The following is a 25659-nucleotide window of genomic DNA, read 5'->3' on the forward strand; positions in this document are numbered from 1 at the left end:
CACTAGATCTTGTTATCTCTTTCATTCCTGGCTCTCCTCATTTTTTTTGGGGGGGGTAACTGGAATTGAACTCAGGGGCACTCAACCACTGAGCCACACCCCCAGCCCTATTTTGTACTTTATTCAGAGACAGGGTCTCACTGAGTTGCTTAGTGCCTCGCCATTGCTGAGGCTGGCTTTGAATTTACCATCCTCCTGCCTCAGCCTCCAGAGCCTCTGGGATTACAGGCATGTGCCACTGCACCCAGCTCTCCACTTTTCTCTTAATTTAAAACTGAATTAACAATGCAGTACAGGTGCTGCTGCTCAGGGCACTCCATCTTTAGAAGCCTCTTGAATGACAGGGTTCATAGAATCTGTTCAGGATGTAAATCTCTGTTTTTGGTTTTGGTTGATGTGTCTCTTCTGGAAGCCAAGAACTATATCACACTCTGTTTAATGTGCTTAGATCCTTTCTTGGAACACAGGAAATTTCTTATCTACAGAAGGAACTGATGAATAGCAGGAGTCAGGCTTGTGCTCTGGACCAGTCACCAGTCCTGCCTTTGAGAAGCTTACAATCAGGAGAAGGACACAGACACCTAGATCAGGTGATGGGTAGCCATAACTTTCTAAATATGATCAGCATATATGAGTGCATAGGAACCAATAAATAATACTGAATAGACAAATGTACAGAATGGGAAACCATACTAGAAAAGTACCTTAGAGGCTGTAACCGGCTGAATTGTGTCCTCCCATAAATCGATACATTTAAAGTCTAACTCTAGTATTTCAGAATATGGGTATACTTGGAGATAGGCTTTAAGTGAACTTATTAGGGAAGTCCCTAATCCAATATGACTGGTGTCTTTGTAGGAAAAGAAGATTAGAGAAAAGATGAGCCATTTTCACGCCAACATCTTGAAAGAAAATAAATTTCCATTGTTCCACCCTGACCTTGGTAGTTTGTTATGGTAGCTCTGTGTTAGCAAAGTAATACAAGAGTAAACCATGAAAATTTACTAAAGCAAACTACAGAAATTAAATGTTATTTAAACTGCTGGAAGTCCACAGAGATGTCTAAGCATCAATATGATAAATTAGCGGCTTTGATTCTGTAATACAATTTGCAAACAGTGGAACACTGACAAGGAGAAAAGAAGTGGAATTGAAGGGAGGTCATTTGATCCAATGTAGAATAACAAGATGTAAATCAAGGCTAGTGGGAATGAAAAGTAGAAATTTCATCAGAGAGACATTTGGGGGCAGAAATAACAAGATTCAGAGAACAAGAGGTGCAGGAGGTGAAAAGCAGACAGATAAGAGTATTATGTAGAAAAGTAGCTTGGGAAGTCAGGAAGGCAGTGCTGATGAATAAACCCTCAACTGAGGGTGTGGGCGAAGCAGTTTTAGAAGTGGAGAAAGGATTAAAAGTTGAATTTGGGGTAGATTGAGTTTGAACGTCCAGTCGGCTGTATGAGCTGAACAGAAATACAGTTCTAGACTTCTGGCCTAATGTAGGATTCTGTTACTCAGAGGCTAGTGCTGGCTAAGGGGAGAAATAAAGTCACCTTGGAAGCACTAGTGATCTGAGATCCAAGCCCCAATCCTTGGGATCCCCACAATGTGTGGAGAAGCCAACTAAAGACTGAAGAAACCACCAAACAGCAAAATCAGGGAGAGGAAGGTGGCAGAAGGCAAAGCAAGTCAGTCTTAGTAGTTTGCTGGTGGTCTCTAAAAGAGGGAAAGTTTTCTTTGCTCCTGCTGAGACTTCAGCTTTGGCTGGATTTTACTAATTTACGCTATCCTACCAAAGAGTTTCGATATTTCTGTGTGTGTGTGTGTGTGTGTGTGTGTGTGTGTGTGTGTGTGTTAAACGCTTCGATAAATCAAGGCAATAGTGGCTAGCAGTTAAACAGCACCATTATTTGGAGGTCTCCCCGCAGTCGGGCGGATCAGTTACTCCCTCCCTTACTGAGCCTCTACCCGAATGGAACGTGGGCGCCCGCAGGGGCGCCAGCTCCGACTCCACTTGGAACGCGGGCCGGGGCTCAGCAGGGCGCGCGCTGGCCGTGGGGGAAATCTCCTTGCGCCTCCCCAAGCAGCGCGCCACGGCTTCTGGGCAAGGCGAGGCGAGGCTAAGGGAGGCGGGCCGAGGGGGCGGGCGAGGGACGCGGGACTGCGGGGCGGTCGGGGGCGGGGAGCGGGCGGCGGCGGCCCCAGGAAGAAAAGAACATGGCTCCTGCGGCGGGCAGCACCGAGGGAGGCGCAGCGCATCCGCGCGCCGGGCGCCAGTGACCAAGATGGTGAACTCCAGCCGCGTTCAGCCGCAGCAGCCCGGGGACGTGAAGCGGCAGCCCCCGCCCCGAGCTCCCGGCCCGGGCCGCCTGATGGCGGGCGGCGCGGGCCTCGCAGCCCCGGGCGGCCTCCGGGAGCAGCGGGGCCTGGAGATCGAGATGGAGCGCATCCGGCAGGCTGCCGCGCGGGACCCTCCAGCGGGAGCCTCGGCCTCCCCCTCTCCTCCGCTCTCGTCCTGCTCCAGGCAGGCGTGGAGCCGCGACAACCCGGGCTTCGAGGCTGAGGAAGACGACGACGAAGAGGAGGTGGAAGGGGAAGAAGGGGGAATGGTGGTGGAGATGGACGTGGAGTGGCGCCCGGGCAGCCGGAGGTCAGCAGTCTCCTCCACTGTGAGCTCTGTGGGCGCCCGCGGCCGGGGGCTGAGTGGCTACCACGGATCTGGCCACCCGAACGGGAGGCGGCGCCGACGAGAGGACCAGGGTCCGCCATGCCCTAGCCCGGTCGGCGGCGGGGACCCACTGCATCGCCACCTCCCCCTGGACGGGCAGCCGCCCCGCGTGGCCTGGGCTGAGAGGCTGTTTCGAGGGCTGCGAGGTAAGACCGCGACCCGCAGTGGCTGATGCACAAACCAGAGTTGCTACTAGTGGCCGGAGCTCTCGCCCTTGGCTGATAGCTGTCCAGGCCTCCACCTAGCGTTCCCCTCTAGGTCCCCGCCTCCTTTGGAAGGGCCTTCCCCACCTCTGCTAATTCTGCTTTATTTCCGGTACCCTTCTTGCGATTCCACTGAGCCCACGTTGGTCAGAATTTATTGGGTTCCTCCCTCTTTAGGATATGTCCGCATGAGACATATCCTAAACAAGTGAGAACAAGTCAAAGACAAATTGGGTTTTAGTTGGGGGGGGGGGAGAGTGAAGATTCCAGTATAACTGATGATGGTTGCAATTGCATGTTTTCTTAATGTCACAAAATCCAGAACAAAATAAACTAGCTCCCTTGCCTGCTGGTCCTCCGGCGTTGATGTTCCATTATCCCCCCATTCCGTTCTGGAAAGAAAACAATACAGTGTTATCCAAATTATGGGAGGGGTGTCCTTAGGTTGTCATCGATGTTGTTTTGATGATGTGTGTATCACAATTTGGGGAGGAGTTGTTGAGAACACCATAAATAGAATAAAAATGATGTCTATGATAGTAGATTTGGGGGACATTTCTAGTTCTAGTCATTTTTCTAAAACAGTTGCAAAGAACAGATTACATTGCTTAAAAAAAAAGTGTTTTTAAATAACAGTGTTCCTTGGAATTCCAACAAAATGATGAAATCTTCAGATGCCACTTGATAAATGTGTCTGACTTGGGTGCACTCAAAAGGCAGGAGAGGAGTTTTCAAATTATCTGGTGCCTACTAAGAGGACACAGATTTTTATAGTAGCAAGTGAGATCCTGTTTTATAAATTTTTGTAAGACACATCCTTGGAAAAGCGTTGCATTGACTCTTACCACCAAATTATTTTAATATCCATCTTTACAAGTTTCCATTCTCAGTTTTTTGGAAACCCTCCCTACATTTCCCTGTCAATTTTGGAAATGGTTCACAAAAATTCTACAGATATTGTTATAGCAGTGTAATTAAGACAGGTCAAACCTACATTGGAGTCCCAGTTCTGCTACTTGTTGGCTATATGACCTTGAACAAGTTTGATCTCTTTGACTCTTAAATTTTGCATCTGTTAAAAAAGAAAAGAGATAATCATAGTACTTCTTGATTTGTTGGAAGAATTAAATGAGATATCCAAAATGGGAAGGAAGCCTTTGCCATATTGTGAGTGCTTTATAAATATTATAAATTGTGTTTCTTTTACATGTGTGCTTGTACTAGTTTATTTGATTCAGGATATTTGATTGAGGGCATTTGGTTAAGGATATGATGGAGAACAAAAGATACTTTTTGATAACCTAAATGAGCATGTTAGTAAAGCACTAATAGTTTTTAAGGATCAAAAATATATCAAAATTAATTAGATATTATTTTATACTATGTAAAATGTGATTTAAAAAAGTCAGTGAAGTGAGAGAGAAGTTTCTTTTAAGTTAATAAATACTAATAAGTCTCGTGATCTTTTAAAACTCAGATTATTTAATAAAACAACCTTTCACTAAACTCAATAATGGAATATAATAAAATGAAATATGTATTTTTATTTGAGGATATATACACATTTATTTCTTTTGAAGAAAAATTTGAGGGCTATTACAGTGAATACTAGTCAAACCATTTCAGTGGGAACTTCCACATAGCTGAACACATGGGACTTCTAGAGTGTGGTGTTCCTGGAAAGGACATGGAGGCTGTGCACCCCTTCCCAGTGGTAGGCCCTGTGAATCTGTTCATTTGTTTCCTTGGTAATATCAGTTATATTTAATTGATAAATATAAGAAGGAAAAAATCCATCAGTGGTCTAACTTATAGGAGAGGAGACTCAAGCATAATTATTAATTATAGAAAATGTTTTAAATTTTGTTTTATTTCTTTTAGGTAGAGATATAGTTGGCATTCTTGTTGCTTACAAACAACTTGATAAATATCACCTAGTATGTAGTTAATCATGTGCTAGCAGCTAGGAAAGGAAATAAACCAGAGTGGTACATCACCATTTTCTTATGGAGAGAACTAAGAAATGCAAAATTAACAACCATAAATGGATTCCATTATTTTCCCCTCTCAGGATATGGATGATGGGAATCTTTTTTGTAATATGTAAGCAGTGCCCCAGGATCAGAAGAAAGTAACTTTTTGATTTTTAAAGGTAGGAGAAATTACTGGAGCTTGGAGTGGTCAGGAGATTGTCTGGAGTTCTCCCACCTTTGTGACTTTAAACAAGCTTCACCATACTTGGTTGTTGTTTAATGACATGAATCTGAGATGGACAGCAAATGGTCCTTCCTGCTCCTTGGACAATAGATAGATCTGTCTTTCTAGCAGAAGATGGTGAGCAAAGAAGTGCTGAGAGCTGGTTGTGGAATATATTGTATCTAAACAAGGAATTGAGAATGTCTTCCTATATATTAAGAAGCAACTGAAGGTTTCTGAGTAGGAGCAGAACATGCTGATAGGAACTAGGAGTCAGCAGCTTGGAGAGCAGGAGAACTTGTATTTCAGGAGAACTTGAAAAGGGAGATACCAATCGAGGAGACTGAGTAGGAAGTAGCCAGAGTGAAGGCGCTGAAAATGTGGACCAGAGGCAGCAAAGGATGGCTGGAAGATACAGGCAGTGCCCCAGACTAAGAGAGATTCCCAACAATCTTCTTTATTCTTTTTTTATATATTTTAAAACTTTTCTTAGTATAAATGTGAAATGTGGCACTCAATAGTTATCATATAGTCTGAATTTCTAAAGTCGAATGATTTATGATTGTATCAACTTGCTAAAGTCAGTTTTTTCTTGTTATTTTAAATATGTGTTCTTGAGCTATTTTGGTTCCTAAGAAATTACAAAATATATGTTAAATATTTCTTATCTGAAATACTTGAACCAAGAAGTATTTTAGATTCTGGATTTTTTTTTTCAGATTTTGAAATATTTACATATACAATGAGATATCTTGGGGCAGGAACCCAAGACTAAAGGTGACATATATGTTCCATATATACCTTATACGCATAGTCTGTAAGTAATTTTATACAATATGTTAGTGCACTTGCATTTTAACTATGATATATCAAATGAATTCAGGAGTAGAGTTTTCCATTTGAGGGATCAAGGTGGTCCTCAAAGGGTTTCAGATTTTGGAACATTTTGAATTTCTAATTTTTGCATTACGAATGTTCAACTAGTCACATTGGTCAGGGTGAGCTAAGTTACTATAAGGAATAAACATCTTTTTTCCCATTTGGTGGCCTGAAGAACTAAAGTTGATTTCTTATCCTCATTACATTCTAAGGAGGGTGTCCAGGTTAGTGGCAGCTCTCCTCCATGGAGTTATTCAGGGACGTAGGCTCCTTCTTTCATGTGGCTTTGCCAGGGCCCTCTCATGGTATCCATGACCAAAGCTGGATATCCAGGTTCTTGTGACAAGAGCATAAAGATGGCTTGTCATTGCTGTTGACTTAAAGGGTTCATCCTGGAAATGGCCCCCATAACCCCCACTTACGCTCCATTGGCAAAGTTCATAATCACATAGCAAAGAATACCAGCAAGAGAGGTTGGGAAGTATGATAATAGCCACATGTCTAGAGGGAAGAAATGGATTTGGTTAGACAGCTAGCAGTGTCTGCTATATTGGTGCTAGGGCTCAAGTGAAATATTAGGTGTACTCTTCTAAAGGAATCAGACCCTGATATTGAGATTGATCTGCTATTTGTATTTGATAAGTGACTTTGCTGTACTCTTATTGAGTACTCTTGATTTTCCCTGCCTTTCCATTTGATATCTTTAGGGGAGAATATTCACAGTGATTAAGACTTAAAAAAGATCTGAACTTGGCTGTAGCTGATGGTACTAAACCAGATCGATAAACATGGAACCCACCATTCTTTGTTGCATTTCATGAGAATTCATCTAATTTTCTTAAGGCTTCAGAATTCAGTCTTATTTCCTCAACAGCAGTGCCTTGTTCTAAATTGGAAGCCTTTAACCTTCAGCCTGGGTTCAAGGGCAGTTTTGTCCTTCAGGGGTCTTTGGCAGGTTCCCAGTACAATTTTTGTTTTTTTGAATCAGGGTGTGAGGTGTATGTTTGTGAGGGGCACTCCTGGTATTTCTGGGTAGAGGGCAAAGATTCTACTAAACATTCTACAATGCACATATGGTCCCCCGCTCCTACCACAGTGCATTATCTCCTGCCCCAAATGTCAAGAGCGTAGAGGTTGAGAAGCCTTGCTGAAAGTTGATAAATTGAATAATAATAATCTATTCTTCACTGTGTTCTAGGTACTGTATTGAACTCTTTATTATGTACATACTTTGATTTTTATCCTCAGGACAACCCTGTGAAGCAAGTTCTATCATCACTACCATTTTACAGATGAGGTTAGACCACTTGCCCAGTGTCACAACTATTAAATGCTTGAATCAGGATTTAATTCCAAGCATTGGACCCCAAAGGTGTTATTATCCACTATAGTATATCCTTGGAATGCCTGAATGTAACTTCAGCCAGCCATTCTCCTTACAAATATGAATTCATTAGAATATTCCAGATAAATTTGCATATCCAAATTCTTGATCTAGAGAGTAAGAGAGCCTGCCTTTCTTTAAAAAAAAAATGGCATATATAACAGAAAAATATTGTTTTAACCATTTTTAAGGCATTTTATTTTATTTTTGTATTTGTAGTTGCTAATGGACCTTTATTTTTTATTCATATGAGGTGCTGAGAATTGAACCCAGTACCTCACACATGCTAGGCAAGCCCTTTGCCACTGAGCCACAACTCCAGCCACTGTTTTAACCATTTTTGAGTGTATAATTCTGTGGCATTTAAGTAAATTCATAACATAGTGAATGTGCTTTACTTTTATTATTTCCAGAACTTTGTCATCATCCCACAGAACCCTTGTATTCATTTAACACTGATTCCCTAATCCTACTTACCCCAAATTCTGGTAGCCTCTATTCTATTTTCTGCCTCTATGAAATTCTCAATCCGTGGCTATCTAATATAATAAGTGAAATCAAACAATATTTGTCCTTTGCATTGGCTTATTTCACTTAGCATAATGTTCTCAAGGTTCATCCATGTAGCAGCAGGCCCTTCATTCCTTGTTATGAATGAATTGTGTCCCATTGTATGTCTGTACCATGTTTTGTTTTGTTTATCCTTTCCTTAGTTAGTAAACATGGTTCCCCTCCAACCCCCACCCTTTGGCTACTGTTACTTTCCCTTATTTTTAACCCAAACTTTATCGCTTCCTTTTCCTTTTTTGTTTGCACCATGATTTTGAACAAATGGGGGTTTGTATTTTCATTACCTGGGGGGATTCTTTTGATGGAAGTTTGCTCCCCTTTGGAGATTGTTAAGGTTATGCTAGTAACAGAATTCATGCAATCAATGGTCATATTTTGAGAATCCCTTTTATGGTAGGTCTTAGGGATACAGAAAAAATAACACCAGGACCCAACTTTTAGAAGGTCAGAGTTGAGTAGGGGTAGTAGAGGTGATAGTAGGTCCCAGGGATAGAAGGAACCCAAAGAAGAGGGGGCTAGTTCTGCCTGAGGAGGTCAGAGACTTCCAGAAGCAGGTCAAATTTGAGCTACATTTTGAAAGTATGAGGTAGAAATTCAGGGAGGGAACCACCGAGGGAGCAGGACCAAGCAAACCTGCAGCTAACATTATGGAATTGGAACTTTTTCCAGTAGGCAGTTGGAAGACAGAGAGGATGGGGTAAGGTGGATGGTTCTGAACCCCAGGTCAGGAGCAGGCTGATAGGGAGGGGTGACCAAGGCCACAACCAGACACATGAGGATGGAAGAAAGAGGTTGTCAGGACTGTGGAACCAGCTCCATGTGAGGGCTACGAGGAGGGCCTATTTCTGACTTGATGCAATTAACCCAGACAGGAAAACTAGTCTTCTAGAGAAAGAAAAGAAAAATCTTTTGGGCTATAAAAGTCTGAGCCACCTATGGAATGTACAATTCAAGTACCCCTATTTTGGATAAGAGTTACATATTTAACTGTTCTTACTTTATCAGTGATATTAAACAAGAGAAATAGTTGACTACAGGACAATTATTTTACCCATCAGAATGTAAATAAGTCCTTGTCTCTCAAGGTAGATCCTATATGTATGTACACACACACACACACACACACACACACACACACACACACACACTGAGTGGGAAAATGGAATGAAAATGTTAAAAACCCATAAATATTTGAGGAGGTAGGTAGAGTAGTTTAGAAAAAGTAAAAAACACTTAATAATTGATCATATAAAAATATAAGTAAGGGGACTTGTTTCTTTCTTAGAAATGTTTCATTTAAGGGCCAGAATTAAATTGCCATAGGTTATTGCAAATTTAGCTTGAATAAAATTTGATAGAAATCTGTTTGTTTTTTTCCATTTAAAGGCCAACAACACCATCTGTGAATATTAAGAATGATTCCTATTGTTTACATGTGGTTATCTGTCAACCATGGGAAAGAATGAAATCCCTGACCAAGTAGGGCAAGGTAACAGCCCTTCCTGATGCCAAGGAGACTACAGTCTTTACTCACATGACTATTTTATACTGGGGCTCCAAAAGAAGTCTACCAAAAGAAATGGTGTGGTTGTATCCGGGACTACTTAATCCTTGGCTGCTTAATCCTTGGCTGCTTCTATTATTCCAAGTTGTAATTTTCCATGTCATTTAAATTTGTAATAATTCTTTAATATGATAGAGTTTCAATGAACAAACATTCTGCTTGCTGCATTTCTTTTGAGTGAGTAATTTCTGACGACTACCAGATCTTGGCAGAAGCAAACCTGGTCATAAGTTATGCTCCATTTTCAGAGTGGTAAAACCTGTGATGTGTAACACAGTGTCTTTCAATTCAGATGCTCATTTTCCTAAAGGAAATTGGGGAGAAAGAAAGGAAGGGAAAGGAAAGCATATACTCAAATTTAAGAGTACAACTAATGTATTATCCTAAGATAATACTAATAATGAAGTCATTTCTTCACAGTGAAAGATTCTATACAAAATTTCCCTCTGTTCTGAATGGCTTGATTGTAGTTTAAGTGCCATGTGAATTTCAATTATTGAAGGTCTGTAGAATAAAAGCATGAGGGGACATGTAAGGATTATTAACAACCAACCTAATTCATCAGAAAGGATTGAGAAGTTTGTCTTTTCTGGAAAACATTAAGGTTCTTCCAAGAAACTAGTAATGTGACTTGACCACACTGTTCATTAACAGAGGTTTGGATGGCCACCATGTCTGTCTGCTGGCAGAATCCAAAACTGTGGTAACTCTCTCCAGCAAGCTCACGGAGGGTTATGTCATCTTTACGTAGCCAGCCCAACACTTTTTCCATCTGCTAAAATGTAGAACATAATTGCTGATTTTACTTTTTCTTCAGTGGGGCGGGTTGGGGATGAACTGTTGCTTTTAAATTAAAAAGCATATGTTAATTGGCATTTTAAAAATCTGCTAAGCTAATCAGGCACCATGGAGTTTCTTAAAGGACAAAGATGAGCACAGAGTAGCTTTTCTGCCAGCGCCTTAGATGCTTGATGGGTGTTTCCAACTTGAATTGATGTACCAACCAGAAATTCTTTTCACTGGGGTGACCTGAAAAGTCATTAGCAATGCAGTCCTTTATCTACTTAGCTGGGTTTAGTAGTCAGATACCAGGTTGTATTTTTTTCTCAAATAGAAAGAGCTGTGAGTTGTGCACAATTGCTTAATCTCCTCTTTGAAATTACCCTCGTTTCCTGTCTTAAATTTTTACTAAAATTTTTGCTAATGGTCTTGGGAGTTGAGAAGATGACTGGATTGTTGCCTCATGTTTTGCACGTTCAGGGGAACAGGAGAGCATGTAAAATAAAAGCTACTCCTGCTAACCCCAGCTTCCTAATCACATTCAGAGATTGCTAAAGTGTTCATATTTATAAATGAGAAACCCCCGTACAGATTATACTATTTATTTCATGTTTTTCCCTTTTGTCATTTATAACATTTCTTAAATAAAATGACATCTTCTTTTTCCATTATTATTTTAAAGGTCTCTGGGGAACAAGACTCATGGAAGAAAGCAACACTAACCGAGAGAAATACCTTAAAAGTGTTTTACGGGAACTGGTCACATACCTCCTTTTTCTCATAGTCTTGTGCATCTGTAAGTAGTCTCTTAGCTTCCACTAATGGAAAAGTTTTGAAAATGTTTGACCTGTCAAAATTAATTAAAAAGAAGTATGTAGGCACTGGAAGCATGTTGGCTCGAACCAAGAGTTCTCATTTGCTTTGTTTTCAATACTGATTTAGAATTGGGTAAACTCTTTTCTATCCTCTAGAAAGCACAGATTAAAAATCAGCATATCTGACTGGCCAGTTCATTGTCAGTTGTGGTCTTTTTTTTTTTTTTTTTATAAGAAGCATGGAGTCACTTGCCAAACCTGAAGAACCCAAGTTAAATGGTTTTAACATTAGATTTCATAGCAATGAATATGGTATCATCACTATTAGGAGATCAGTGAATATGAAGTCTTCTGTTTCAGAAGAATGACTTTCCAAGTTTAACTTTCAGGAAACTCAGATAATGTTACCTGGTATTATTTTGATATACATTTAAAGGTCCCTTCTTTTGGATTTGGATATGCCATGTCAGTGTTTCATACCAATTCTTTATTTTTTCCAAATCTTCAATAATTGTTCCACTTTACCTCAAGGAAACTTGTGCAGGCCCCTCCCACTCTCCCCACTACCATAATTCTGTTTCCATGATTTCAGCTATGTTAGATTTCTCATGTAAGAAATATGAGATTATTGTATAAAACATCCTAGAAATAAAAGCTAAAAACTCGAATAATCTATATATTACATTAAAAATTGCAAAGCAAGAGATGACATCTTAAACTTTTATGTCCCAAGCTGCTAGAAACTTTTATGTTCTAAGCTGTTTTTTACTAGGACTAGTAAGCTTCTAACAAGTTTTACCAGGGAATGTCTTCTTTTTATATTTCCTAAGACTTTGCCTACCCAAGTGGAAATTTAAGAAAGAAATGAAGTTTTTTTAAGCTAAAACCTCTATATATATGAAAAACATCATCTTCTTGTTTTTTTCACACTAAGTTTCTGAAGTTTAGTTTTAAAATATTTATTTAGGAAGAAATGTCTCATGCTTTTAAAAATGATTTTAGTCCTTTTTTTGTTTTTAAAGAAACTCATGATACTTTATTTTTTAAGAAAAAAGCTTTATTGAAGTATAATTTACAAAGCTTTATTGAAGTATAATTTAACTCATCCATTTAAATATCAAATACATGTATTTCTTTTTATAAATGTACAGAGTTGTGCAACCCTCAAATTCAATTTTAGAACATTTCCATCATCTCAAAAATATCCCCCAAACTTCCCTCTGTTGGTTGCATTTGGCAGAAAGCCCCTTTATCCTTCAAATGCTTCTGCTAACCATTACTTAGCTTTTGGTTTGTAGCATCCTACTGACTTTATTTCTTAATTTTTTGAGGGGGTTTTGAAAGGACTTGTTTGGTTTTTATGTCTTTGACTCATTACTCTACCCCCTTAATTCTGTTGCATGAATTTGGCCATGTTAGATTCCTCATGTAAGTGATATGAGATTATTTTATAAAACATGTTATCTAAGAAAGAAATGCTAAGATGCTAGAATAATCTATATATTACATTAAACATTGCAAAATAAGAGAAGACATCTTTTAAACTCTTGTGTTCTAAGCCAGTAGAGCTTAGAGTACTGAGGTTGAATTTGTTTCCTGCATGGAAATGATGTTTAAATACTAAACTGCAGTAGCCTAAAATATTAACAGGTTGATTAGAACTATTAAACTTTTTCAAGCATTACCTATGCACACATATTTCTTAAGCAAAATAGGCCTTCCCTTTAAGTATATCTAGAATTATAGAAACTGCCTAAACATCAGAACTTCCAAGAAAATTAAAAAAGAAAGAAAGAAAGAGAGAGAGAGAGAGAGAGAGAGAGAGAGAGAGAGAGAGAGAGAGAGAGAGAAAGAAAGAAAGAAATCACAGTTGGCCAAGATCCACTATCCCACCTTCCAAGATATGAGTTTTCAGATGCATTAGTAAGTTTGGGAAATAGGTCAGATAAGTAAACAGAAGAGTTTAGAAAACCTACCTGCAGTCACATAACAAATTAGTGTTTCTTACTTATTTTAGAATTTTTATATTCTTAGTTTGTTCTTTTTTACCCTAAATATACTTTTCCTTAGTTCAGAATCTACATATTTTAATATGCATAGTTTTATTTTTAGAATATTTTATCATCTCTGGTTAAGATCAGATCTTAGTAGCCATATGGTCAAACTTACATTGAATGTTAAAATTTCCCCTGCACCATCCCTTCTGAATGGCCATCATCCTGCCTCTGATTGAGGAAGAGGCCAGGTTAAAAGACCCACATTTTGGAACTAGTTTATTTCTTTGTGGCTAAGTTACAGATTTCTTCCTTCTATCAAGCCAAAGACTTTCCTCTGTGACTCCTTCTCCTAGTTCTACCCTCCAAACTTACTGATGCCAAATACCTTTTCTATGTCTCTTCCAATCTAGCCCTTTGGATGTCTGCAGGCAGACATCCACTCATCGTCTTCTCCAGGATTAAGCTTTCTGGTTTGTTCAACTATTGATCCTGTGATTGTATACATGCTTTTGAGGAACTCACCCCATGGTAACTCCTAGTAGCATGTGTTCTGTTTTTCAGAGTCCCTCACTATGGATATTGGGGCTGTGAGCTTCTTTCTCCAGATACTGCACTGCCTTCATGCACCCTACCATCCTATTTAGAAGGTTGCTTCATCAATGATTCCCTAGTCTCTTCACCCAAAATCATAAAGTTCTATGTCTTCTGATTAGTATTTGAGGTTTTCCCTTTCAGATTGTATTTTTAATCTCATTAGATTCTGCTCATCATTCCAGTTTTTTGAAATTATTTAGATTTATTCATCTCACATATCAGCTTTATTTCAGCTTCACAGTATTAGCCGAGTTATCCTTCATGTTCTTATACTTGTAGTTGAGAAGTCAAAAAAGATTGACCTATGAACATCAGTCCATTAATCAACACCCTTTAGATGAAGTTCACTCATTGCATATCATCCAGCTCCGTATTCATGGAAGGTTAATGGTTTATGACTTCTTAATGCCTATCTGAATAACTCTACCATTCCTCTGATAGATCAGCTATTGACTAAATTGAAAAATGAGGATTACCAGGCATGATTCAGTCCTAATAAAGCCTTCTGTCTTCTAATGATGGAATTCTTCAGAAACCATCTTTTCAATCACTAATCTTAAAATTTCACCATCAATATCAAATGATTATGAATTTTCAAAATCATTACTCTGTGTGCAAATGAGATCATATGCTTAACCCTATGTATGTCTACATATTTGCATAATTAAAGCTCTTTTGTTTCATAAAGATCTGAGTTCCAGTTCTACCACTGAGATGCTAGGTAAACTTGAGTGAATTATTTAATCTTTCTGAACATTTGTTTTTTTCATCTGTAAAATACTTGTTTTGAAGATTAGAAGTAATACATGAAAAGTTACCAGGATACTGTCTCTCATACAATAGCAATGATAAGTAAACCTGTAAATCATTAAAAACATCAGAATGACCAAATTAATGAGTTCTAAGAACTATAAGGTGTTATTATTTGAACCCAGATTCCCAATTCCTTTGGAGTAGCTAAATGCCCATTAAGAGCTTATTTTTCACCTTAACATTGTTAGTTCTGTTTCCTGTTTTAAAAAAGCAGCCTACTTTGTTTGCCAAGAGGATAGAAATAACAAGTAAATTAAGTATGCCTATTTTCTATTTTAGGATTTATTCTTAGTTGAAATCTGAGGTTGATATTAATTCACTATCAAAGTACTTATCAATATATATGGGTTACTATTTTAAATAATAATAGTATCTCACTTATGTGAGTTAGATGCTGGCTGAAATTATAGGAAGGAATAAGGAGTATTTCCACAGATTTTTGCAAAAATCTTTTTTCTTTTCAGCCTCTATGATAAAAATATATCTCTCTTTTCCTTTTTCTATTCTCTTTACTCATCTACAAAGTTGTTCAACCTCTTAACTGTGGATATAATGAAAATTAAAAATCTAGTTGAATCAGTACCATAGAAATACAGTATTTCTGAAAGTCAAAGAAATTAAAATGCAGAAAAATTGCAAAGACCAAGTACAAGGAATATAACAAACTATTAATATTTTAATAAATTTTAAAGTCAGAAACCACTGAGGTGGTTCTGTAAACATTTGCAGGAGAGAAAACGTAACTTTTTTCACAGAGTGGAATATGTAATCCATTTATGTGGGAAGTCTTTGACTTTAAACCCACTGGTATGCAAAGAAGTAATAAAAATGAAAGAATAAGCAACAAAAGTCACAGTAAAATCTGATAGGTCCTAGGAAAGGAGGAGCTCTTTTAAGAAGAAATATGTCTCTCCATTTTTTTATATTAGAAGGTGACTTTCCTTTCCTTCTTAAAAGAAAAAAAAAGGCATATTTCATTTTACTTGTAAAGGACTGCAAGGATGCTATAGATAGTTTGCCTGATTAGCAGCAAGTCCACACAGATTGAATTGCTGATAACTATGTTCATTGAAGTCCAGGTCAGTGGTTTATGGCCATACCAGTGGGACACTGCTTCCATTTCTGGTGACAAACATTCTAATAGCTTTCCATGTAGTTTTCCAAAATGGAAACATCACAGGTCACAGTCCCTAGGAAGTAACTGTTAAAGCCTTTGATGGTGGCTGGAAAACTTCTTGTCCTTTCTGGTAAATGACTAGACAAAAATTCAACTTTACAATGACAAGAAAGCAAAGATGTATAGAAATGACTTTAATCATGACCTTTTTTTCCACTTGGCATATTTTTTCATCTTTCTGGTGATGCACATTGTAAATTTTCCTCTTGTTTTGAAACAGAACAAGCAAAATGCTAGTCTAGCACTGATGTTCTCAAAAGCTTCTGTGTCAACATCTTCTATCCCTTAAATATTCCCATTAGAACTTGTTATTTACCATTTTCTTTGAAATTTTAGCCCAAACTGGATTAAACATGGGAATTTGAATAACTTTATTTCATGAACTCTCTTGTTGATTCCGCAGTCTCTCTTCCACCTCTTAAGAGCCCTGCGCCAAGGTTACTGGGGATCTATTTATTGCCAAATTCTATGGGATCTTTTCAGCCTTTCTGGGATTTGGTCCCTTGACATTTAGCATTCTGGAATCTTCCTTCCCTTTTTGACTTCTATAACTTCCTGTCTTCCAGTACTCCTCCTTGTCTTATTTAATTTCTTAGTTTCCTTTGTTCTGAAACCTGTAGGCAGAGTTTTCTCTGTGACTAGTTTTCTCTTAGATGAATTTTCCCAAAGCAAAGCTTCAACTAGTACTTTTATATGGTGACTCTCAAGTCCTTCTATCCAGCTCCAGACCTCTCTAATGAGCTACTCATCTTGTGCCATATTCTACTAGACATCCCAATGGCATTTCTCACAGGCATCTTATCCCTAATAGTCCTAAACCTGTCTCATCACACCGCCGTTTCAAGCATGTTTCAGTCACGTCGTCTACCCAGGTGAACATTACTATCCTCTGTGAACACCTTAGCCAAAGCTCAAGAGGCATCTGAGACACCTGCCCTTACCTCTTCAGTATCTCTCAAATATGTCTTCTTTTAAACATCAATCTTGTTCCTCTTTTAACCCTCTCTCCTGAATTATTCATGTTTCATTCATATGACTGTTTACTAAATTATAAACAGATTTAGGTTCTGCCCTTAAGTGTTGAGAGCCATCCATGGTTTGGAAGTGTGTCACTGTGCATAGAGCCTTCCTCATGGATAGAGACATCTGGTATCTGGGAATGATGCTCTAAAAATGCACTTTATCTGGTCAATTGCCCAGGGAAAATGTGAATCTCTTTCTTGCTCTGCCATGGTCCACACAGTACCAGAGACAGGTGTGGCCTGCCAACATGTCAATCAACCTGCTGACTGCAAGACATCTGGAAGCAAGACTCCACCCTTTAAACATATGCCTGCCTTTCATGTACACTTTAAATAAACCACCAGAGCCATTTTCCCTTTTTCTAGTTCCAGAACCCATGTGGACTAGATCTGGCCATAGACTCTCCAATACTTAAGGTTAGTGATATGAAAGTTTAAAACTGGGAAAGAGGGTTCTCCTACAGGGAAGGCCTTTCTGAAGATTGAAGCAAGAGTGTGAGCCACCCAGATAAAGAGAGAACTTCATGAAGGTTCTGAAGCAGGAAAAGACTCAGAGCATTCCAGAAGTTGAATAAAGCCAGTTACTGGATAATGCCATCTAATGAAGATGGAAAAGTGATCATGGCCCAGACTCTATAAATTTTGTGGGCTTTCATTAGGGGCTAACAGTTTGAAGCCAGGACTTTAAAAGAGTTATACAGTTCATTTAAGTTTTAAGAAGATGACTGGATGCCAGGTAGGAGACAGTTTGGATGTATACCACTCTCCCTCTGTCTTGACTTTTAGGATTACCATGCCCTGCCTCCAGGCATTAGAGCTTCTAAAACAGATTAATGCAGTTGGATTTCCCAAGGGACAAGGTGTAATCACCTCTTCTTTAAGATACAATTTTAAATATTTAGATAATGGACCAGCATTTTACTCTATGGTCTTTGCTTACTTTTTTAGAACTTCCATTTCCTATAAATAATGGCACTTCAACCTCCTCAAGATTTGAGAGTCAAATTTTGACTCTCAAAAGGATCTCCAGGTGTAAGTTTCCCTTCCTGTCAATCTAATTGCTGCTGTTAAAGAAAAACGATGCAGTATTTATCAAGACATAGTAAGGTAGACAGGACCATCATGGTGGGTATAGGAAAGGATGCTCTAAATGCAGCATGGGCACGTGGAATTTATAGCCAAGGAGCAGGGTGGGGAGTGAGGGAATAAAAAGTTCCTAAGAGGAAATAGCAGCTTAAGGAGGATTCTGGCAAATGATGGGCCAGAGTGACCAACTGGGGGAGCTGTAGGATGAGGAACCTGATCAGATACGGAGGATGAAAGTCTTGCTAAACAAATTTAGCAAATTTCTTTGCTGAAGCTGGACTTAACAAGGAAGTATGTAGATGAGCCTAAGAGAAGGGTCAGGATCTTGACTGTAGTTTGACCAAGCAAAAAGTCTTTGTCAATCCTTACTCTTCAAGATCAGCTCAGGAGCCAGATCCAGAGAGAAGCCCTGGGCCACCTCTGTCATGCATCCTCAAATGGATTGGCAGACTGGCTCATGGTCCCTCACCCTCACAGGGAGGGAGGAAGCACACTGCAGTGCTGGCATGAAGGCTTCTCACTTACTGTTGACAGCTTTCCCATTTCCATTCTCCCTTTTGTTCACTAGTGCTTCTCATTCACTAATGCACAGAATATTCCCTACAAGTTGATGACAACTAAATCAGTTCAAGCCTAATAATTCTTTGATTTATGTACAGTGCTTGGCATTTCTTTATGATAGATTTAGTTTCTAGAGTGCCTTCAAATATATGTTTTTATTATATCTTCAACATATCCCTATAAGAAGATGGTACAATATGAAGTTAGCGAAAAAGTTAAGCTTCCTGTGCAAAGTGGCTCCTTCACTTTGTGGCACATGGCCTGGAATCCAGGACCAATATGTCTTAGTTCTACCATCTTTATATCTGGGACAGTTACATTTTTATGGTATTTTGATTTCCTCTTTGGCCCATAACTAATTAAGGGAAAGAAACTTTTTAAATTGTTTCATGACATAATATTATATGTTCATGCTATATGCATCCTTTTGTTCAATTTCATAATTTATTGTTTAAAATATATTGGCTTATTATGTTTTTCTATTTGTTGTGAGGAGTTCATTTGTCTTGTGTTTTTCCTTAAAACTATAGAAATTTATTGCCTCAAGAGTTCTGAGGCAAAAAGTCTGGAATCAAAGTGTGGACAGGGCTCCCTCTGAACTATGGGGGTCTTTGCTTGTCTCTTGTAGCCTTTGTGGTTGCTGCAGCTCTTGGCCTCCTAGGTATAGCTGCATTGCTCCAACCCTCCATCTCCATGTGGCATTCTCCCTTTCTCTCTGTCTAAACACATCAGTGTCTTCAGAAGTGTGCCCAGTTTATTTTTAATTTGGGAGATTTACTGATGTTCTTTTTGTGGCCTAGCATATTACCAAGTTTGTAAATGTTCCACAAATACTTGAGGAACAATGGGAGTGATCTCTTTTGATTATACTTGGGTAACTCTTATCCAAAATACTTAGGACTAGAAGTGTTTGGGATTTGGGAGTACATGTTGGTATATTTGCCTATATGTAATGAGTCATTTTGAGGATGGGACCCATGTTTATATGTACCTTATACACATACCCTGAAGGTAATTTTATACAATATTTGTAATAATTCTGTTCATGAAATAAAGGTTCATAGCATGGAATTTTCCACTTGTAACATCATATCAAGCCCTCAGAAACTTACAGATTTTGGAACAAATTTAGATTTCAAATTTTTGAGTTACGGTTACTGTATGAAGTTTTATATTTGTATAGTGAGTCATGTGTTCAGTTCAGACACTCCATATGCCTAGATAATTTTCATCTACTTTCTCTGTCAAAGATTGAAAGATGTAAGGTTAAGTTTCTATGATTTTTGCTAATTCTTACACTACTTGCAAGTATTAGTTTGTATTTGTTGATGATTTGTTATTCAATACACATGAATTCTTGATACTTAAATTATTGTGTATGGTACCATATACAATAACTTTATATGACTCAGTGTTTTCCTTATAATCTCTTTTGTCATATTCTTAATCCACTTAATAACTTTAATAATATTTTGTCCCTTTTTTCATTTCAACTCTACATTGAATGTTTCTTATAAAAACACTAAATATGCTTTTTCCCCCCTTTTTAACCAATTATTTAAAACCTTGTTGTCTAGTAGAGTTTAACTTATTTCAAAATTATTAGTTGTCCAAGATTCTAAGACACCAAGACCCATAGTCATTATCCCTAGAGCCATATATTCAGAATAGAACATAGCTAAAATCCTGATCCAAATCATCTGACTCCAAATTCAAGGGTTGTTGAGCAGCCACCAACATGGACTCAAGGCTGTGACTCACTCCTGGAGTGTGTAAAACTGCCACTCAAAGACATCACATGACAGCTGGGTGTGGTGGTACATGCCTGCAATCCCAGCTACTCAGGAGGCTGAGGCAGGAGCATTGTAAGTTAGAGATTGGGCTCAGCAACTTAGAAATACCCTGTATCAAAAAGTAAAGAGAGCTGTGGGTGTAGCTCAGTGGTAAGGCAACCCTAGCTCCAATCCCCAGGACAGGGAGTTAAAAAAAAAAAAAAAGGAATATGCAGTAGTTCATTCTAGGGCCTGGTGCAAAAAAGCGGCTGACCTGATGAAAGGTCTGTTAAAATAATCATCCTTCAAAGTGAGAATGTGTTGTTTTCCTGGCTGTCCAGCAGTTGGTGCTACACAAGCAGGAGAAGCTTGCTTCCCTTTGAGTGTAGGTGTGGATGCCAATATAAATCCTGAGAATTTAAAAGGCAAAACTCAATATTGGGTCTTATATACATGAGGAAAATGAAAGATAGGCATATTTAAATCACTGGCTAAAATACTTAAATTTACACATAAAACAGGATCATATTTAGAATTCAGAAGGTTTAAGCTGTCAAAATTCATTTTTAAAAGCAACGACAAACCCATAGGCAAAAAAAAAAAAAAAAAAAAACAAACTCTTTCACAATATTCTTTATTCTCTCATCCAAAGGAATTATAATTTCATGTTAACTAAAAACAATCAAGTTAATCATTTAGTTGGCTTTAGGAGCCTTCATTACTTACTCTTTCATGTTATCTTTGCCCCATTAATTGGCTCTGGATCCGTAGAAGGCCTCTGCAGAGTGTATTGTACCTGTGTCTACCTCTTGGTGGTATATGAGCAGACAGCACATCCCCTGAAATGCTATAAACTCCTCTCCTGGAGGAAGAGGTCACCTGTTTGTCTTCATGTTTAGTACCTGTTCTGTCAATGTTAATAGGTTAGAATTATAAACCTTTAACAAGGATCCAGTACATTTTGAAAGGTAGCAACTCGGATAACACTCGGAGAAGACTGTTCTTGTCCTTAGTACTTCAGGTCATAGGATGACAGGTGAGGGAGCCTGACCAAGGGTCAGGAAATTATTCATACTTCTTTGATGTATTATTTAATTGTCCATATGTGTATATTTCTTGCTGATTGCTTGGGATGAGCTTGATTGTACTGAATCACTATTATCAATTCCTCTTGTTTAATAATCTGCATTTTTATATGCTGAAAAGGTGAAGAGGGCTATAGGAGAGATTGACTAAATAACACTGAATCCCAACATAATGTAAGTTTAATATACATTTTGTGAAGCCTGAAGATTATTATAAAGTCAGGTAAGTGTTAATCATCTGCTGGGTGTTCAGAGCTGTGTTCAAAAGAAATATAACACATATTTTGTCCCCTTGAGGCTTTTTGTGAGCAAATTATGGGAAGTGTACCATATTGCACTTATAATAATTAGAACCCAGTGTGAAACAATACTTCTTAATTTGCTGAAATTTGCAATAGATAGATTGTAGCAACCCAGCAGGGAGGAAGAATCACCATGATTGGACATTTGTTAAGTGTCAGGCATGTAGTGCTAGATAAATCTTATTTTTGTGTAACTATCAGAAACTCTCATGGAATAGCTAATTATCCCATCATACAGAAGAGAAAACTGAAGCTCATGAAGTTTAAGCCACCTGCTCAGTGTGGGTAGTAAGGAGCATGGCCAAGAGTCAAACCCTGATTTACATTGATCTCACAAGTTTATAAATTATTTTCCCACCTTTTCTAGACCATTCAGTGTAATGAGTGAGTGTTCATGGGTTAGGATAGGTCTGTAACAGTGGGCCTCCAGGGAGAGAGATGGTGAAACAAGGTGATAATTCAAGTCGAATGAAGAGGCTCTTTGAAGAGTTGTGGCAGCAGTAAGGGAATTAGCACTGGAGATGAGGCACTCCGGGGAAGGTTACCGCCTCCAGGATGGAAGAGACTCTGGGAGGGAATGGCCTGGCAAAAATGCAGTGTATCTGTGGGAGAATATTCCACCAGAAGCTGTGGCCAAGATATAGGATCCTTTGCTAAACTGTATTAGATGGTCAGAATGGAGCGTAAGAGTAGAGGGAAAAACCCAGACCTCTGTCTCTTCTGAGCTACCCGGTCAGATGCAAAGGCTCACAGGTGATCCAGTTCACAGTGGTCACCCTCAGGAACTGAGCAGGGAAATAGAAATGGAAAGTTCATCTCAGGGAGCCAGAGAAGGGCCTGTCCATGTTATCCCCATAGCATGGACACAGCCATAGCTTGAAAAACTTGGCACTGCTCCTTTTGAACCTGTGCACATCAGACTCACCAGCCCGTGGTCTGACACAGGACCACTCTATGGGAGATGACAAACTGGCACATTGGAAACCATCAAGTAAAATGATCTGATCTTAACGTGATGCTCAATGATGAACCAATTTTGTTTCACAGTGGTCAATGTTAATGTTAAATGTGTTTTATAAGCCAAAGATATAGACATGTTTAGAAGAATGATGTAGGAAGGAAGACAAGTGTAAAAAAGACCTAACATGGATGTTTGTCCATTCAAAATGTTCATCAACCAGGCATAGTCCACCTGTGGAAGCTGTAAGCTTTGCAAATGTGTGTGCAGGTTGCCTTGTGGAGTTCATTTGGCTCTTTCTGTGTTCCAGTGACCTATGGCATGATGAGCTCCAATGTATACTACTATACCCGGATAATGTCGCAGCTCTTCCTAGACACCCCATTGTCTAAAACAGAGAAAACGAACTTTAAAACTCTTTCTTCAATGGAGGACTTCTGGAAGGTATTTTCAAATAACTTTGAAAGTACATATTTATGCCTTAACTTTGTTTATTTGGCCTCAGAATTTCACTGCATGTGTTTCTTCAGGGCCTGCTGAGTGTTTACTACTTTGTGAGATGTTGTAAGTCATGGTGAGTTCTTCAAATCTACTGCTGCTACCTTCAAAGAAGGATAAAGTTAAGATTTATTGAGATCTTTGCAGATGCCTTATGCCACACTGGGTATTTCATACCTTCCCTATTTAATCCCCATGGTAATTTACAAGGTCAATACTGCTGCTGTCCCCAGTTTGCAAATGAGATTCAGGTGTTTAAATGTGCAAGGTCACTTGGCTGGGGAATAAGAGACTTGTTCCTACTATGACAGCCACTTTTCTGCGCCAGTTTATTATTCATTCAGCCATTCATGGTTCAGTAAACATTGAGAATCAGGAGAGCATTTTGGTTGCTTGCTCTGTGTTGCTTGGATTTTGTGTTTTGTCTTTGTTGGTGATGACATGTATCCCCAGCTCTTGGGATGATGTTTAATACAAGGGAAGCATATTCTTTCAAAGGTTTGCCAATGTAAAATTCCACCCAGCCCCTTTCCCAGTGTCACAAATTCAACCATAGTAGCAGAGCATAAGCAAAAAGTTATATAGAACATATTTTAAGCCAATCTGGGCAATACGGTGCTCAGTGTCTGAGAAAATCTGATGGAAATGGAAAGAAAATGATTGATTTTCCATGATGATATACTTTGTAAAATTCTGACTAACCTCTGGGTAAAAACTGTTGATTTTAAGCATAAAAAAAAACTGAGTCATGGGAATCTATTAATAAATAACAGTACTTGGCATCAAAAGCACATTTGTATAATATTAACATTTGCCCCCTCAGTGGAACTGGTTGCTATCTCTGCTGATCATCTGATAAAGATTATACGCTGAGAAGTGGCTAGATCTCTCTTCCCTTGGGGTGTAGCTCCTTGTACAAACTAACAAGAGATTTCTCACACATATACAATTCTGTGATAATAAATTCCAAGCTCTAAAGAGGAGGAGATATGTTGAAAGGCTCCAGTAGAGCAGGAGTCCAGACATTAAAAAAAAAAAAAAAATCCACCAGATGATAGGCTGACAATTGACACTCTTACCTTTTAGCTCAGAGCAATGATTATGTGGAATGCTGTTTTCATAATGCTGTGGACTCACACAACACTCTCACCTGACTGCCTTTAGTCCCAGAACAGAAATCAGAGTGGCCACTTATTAAGCACCCATCCTGTGCCAAGTGTACTGACAACAGAACCCCCTCTTACTGCTCTACCTTGTTCAGAGTAGCCAAAGCCCTGGTAATGCAAATATTTCAGGCAGAGGGAAGACAGTGACTTGGAGATTTTTTTTAAAAAAATCATGCCATTGTGCCAGGGATGTGGCTCAGTGGAAGGGTGCTTGGCTGGCATTTGTGAAGTTCTGGGTGTGATCTAGCACCAAATAATTATAAAAATAAATAAATAAATAATGATGAAAAAAGGCAAAAGAAGAAAAAAAAAAGTTGTCTTTGCTTTTAGTTTGCAGAAGGCCCCTTACTGGATGGGCTGTACTGGAAGGTGCAGCCCAGCAACCAAACAGAAGCTGACAACCGAAGTTTCATTTTCTATGAGAATCTGCTGTTAGGGGTTCCACGCATACGACAAGTCAAAGTCAGAAATGGATCCTGTTCCATCCCCCAGGACTTGAGAGAGGAAATTAAAGAGTGCTATGATGTTTACTCTGTCAGTAGCGAAGACAGGGCTCCATTTGGGCCACGAAATGGAACTGCGTAAGTATCTGGGACTGTGGCCACTAAGTGACATTGACTCATTGACTCATTCTCTGACCTCCCACTGACATTCCATCATTTATTCTCTGATGGTTTTAGCAATTAGAAGATGCCTTCAGTGAGTCTTCAAAGCTTGTTTTAAAGCTTGGGCCAAACTGACATCTGGTGTCTTAAGTTCTCTCTACTTTTCAATTCCCTTCTAGTTTCTCTATGCATATTTCCAAAAGGCTAAATTGTTGATTGTATGATCCACAAAAAACAAATTACCTGAGTCTTTAAAGTTTTATTTAAGATGTTTTGATCTTTTTTAAATCAGTGCATTATAGTTATACATAATATTGGGGTTTATTTTGATAAAATTATACAAGTATGGAATATAATTTAATTCAGTACCCAGTGCTTCCCCCTTTACCTTCCTACTCCCTCCTCCCTTTCCCCTTTCTTTGACCCTACTGGCCTTTCTTCTGTTTACTTATAGTTTTTTTTTAAATCACTATATAATGGATAAATATATATATATATAAAGGTGAATTCACTTGTCGTATTCATGTATGTACATAGCATAATTTGGTTAGTTCCATTCCACTGTTTCTCCCTTTTCCCAGCCCTCCTTCTTCCTGCTTAGTCCATTTTCTCTCCTTTACTGATTTCTTCTCTGTTTTCATGGAATTCTCCCTCAGCTCCTCACTTTCTACCTTATTTTGGTCTAGCTGTTGCATATAAGAGAAAACATTTGACCTTGACTTTCTAGGTCTATTGTCTCCTAGGTTATTCAGTAGGAACTTTTCTGATGTAGAAATTCCTTTTTTTTAAATATTTCTTATAAATAGTTTTTTGTTTACAGTGTAGTTATTTGAAGTGTAACTTATTTGAAAGTTGTTTGAAAGTTGTACATATTTATGGTGCAGTACAATAATTTGACCAGATT

The 25659-nt window shown here is 38.6% G+C and overlaps 1 protein-coding gene across 2 annotated transcripts in view; it reads left to right on the top strand.

Annotated features, from left to right (window-relative positions):
• Positions 1–2170: 2170 nt before the first annotated feature.
• Pkd2 (polycystin 2, transient receptor potential cation channel) overlaps positions 2171–25659 on the top strand; it is a 52411-nt gene continuing 28922 nt past the window's right edge. Inside the window, exons 1-4 of one of the 2 annotated variants that reach the window (XM_078021596.1) lie at positions 2172–2874; positions 10987–11100; positions 22797–22930; positions 24481–24731. In XM_078021596.1, the coding sequence (XP_077877722.1) occupies positions 2286–2874; positions 10987–11100; positions 22797–22930; positions 24481–24731 (1088 nt within the window). In that variant the 5' untranslated portion in view covers positions 2172–2285. Of the gene's footprint in view, positions 2875–10986; positions 11101–22796; positions 22931–24480; positions 24732–25659 lie in introns of both variants that reach the window. The other variant, XM_078021597.1, reaches the window with a different exon arrangement.

The sequence above is a fragment of the Ictidomys tridecemlineatus genome, chromosome 9 (genome assembly GCF_052094955.1).
Source record: "Ictidomys tridecemlineatus isolate mIctTri1 chromosome 9, mIctTri1.hap1, whole genome shotgun sequence".
NCBI classification, from domain to species: domain Eukaryota; kingdom Metazoa; phylum Chordata; class Mammalia; order Rodentia; family Sciuridae; genus Ictidomys; species Ictidomys tridecemlineatus.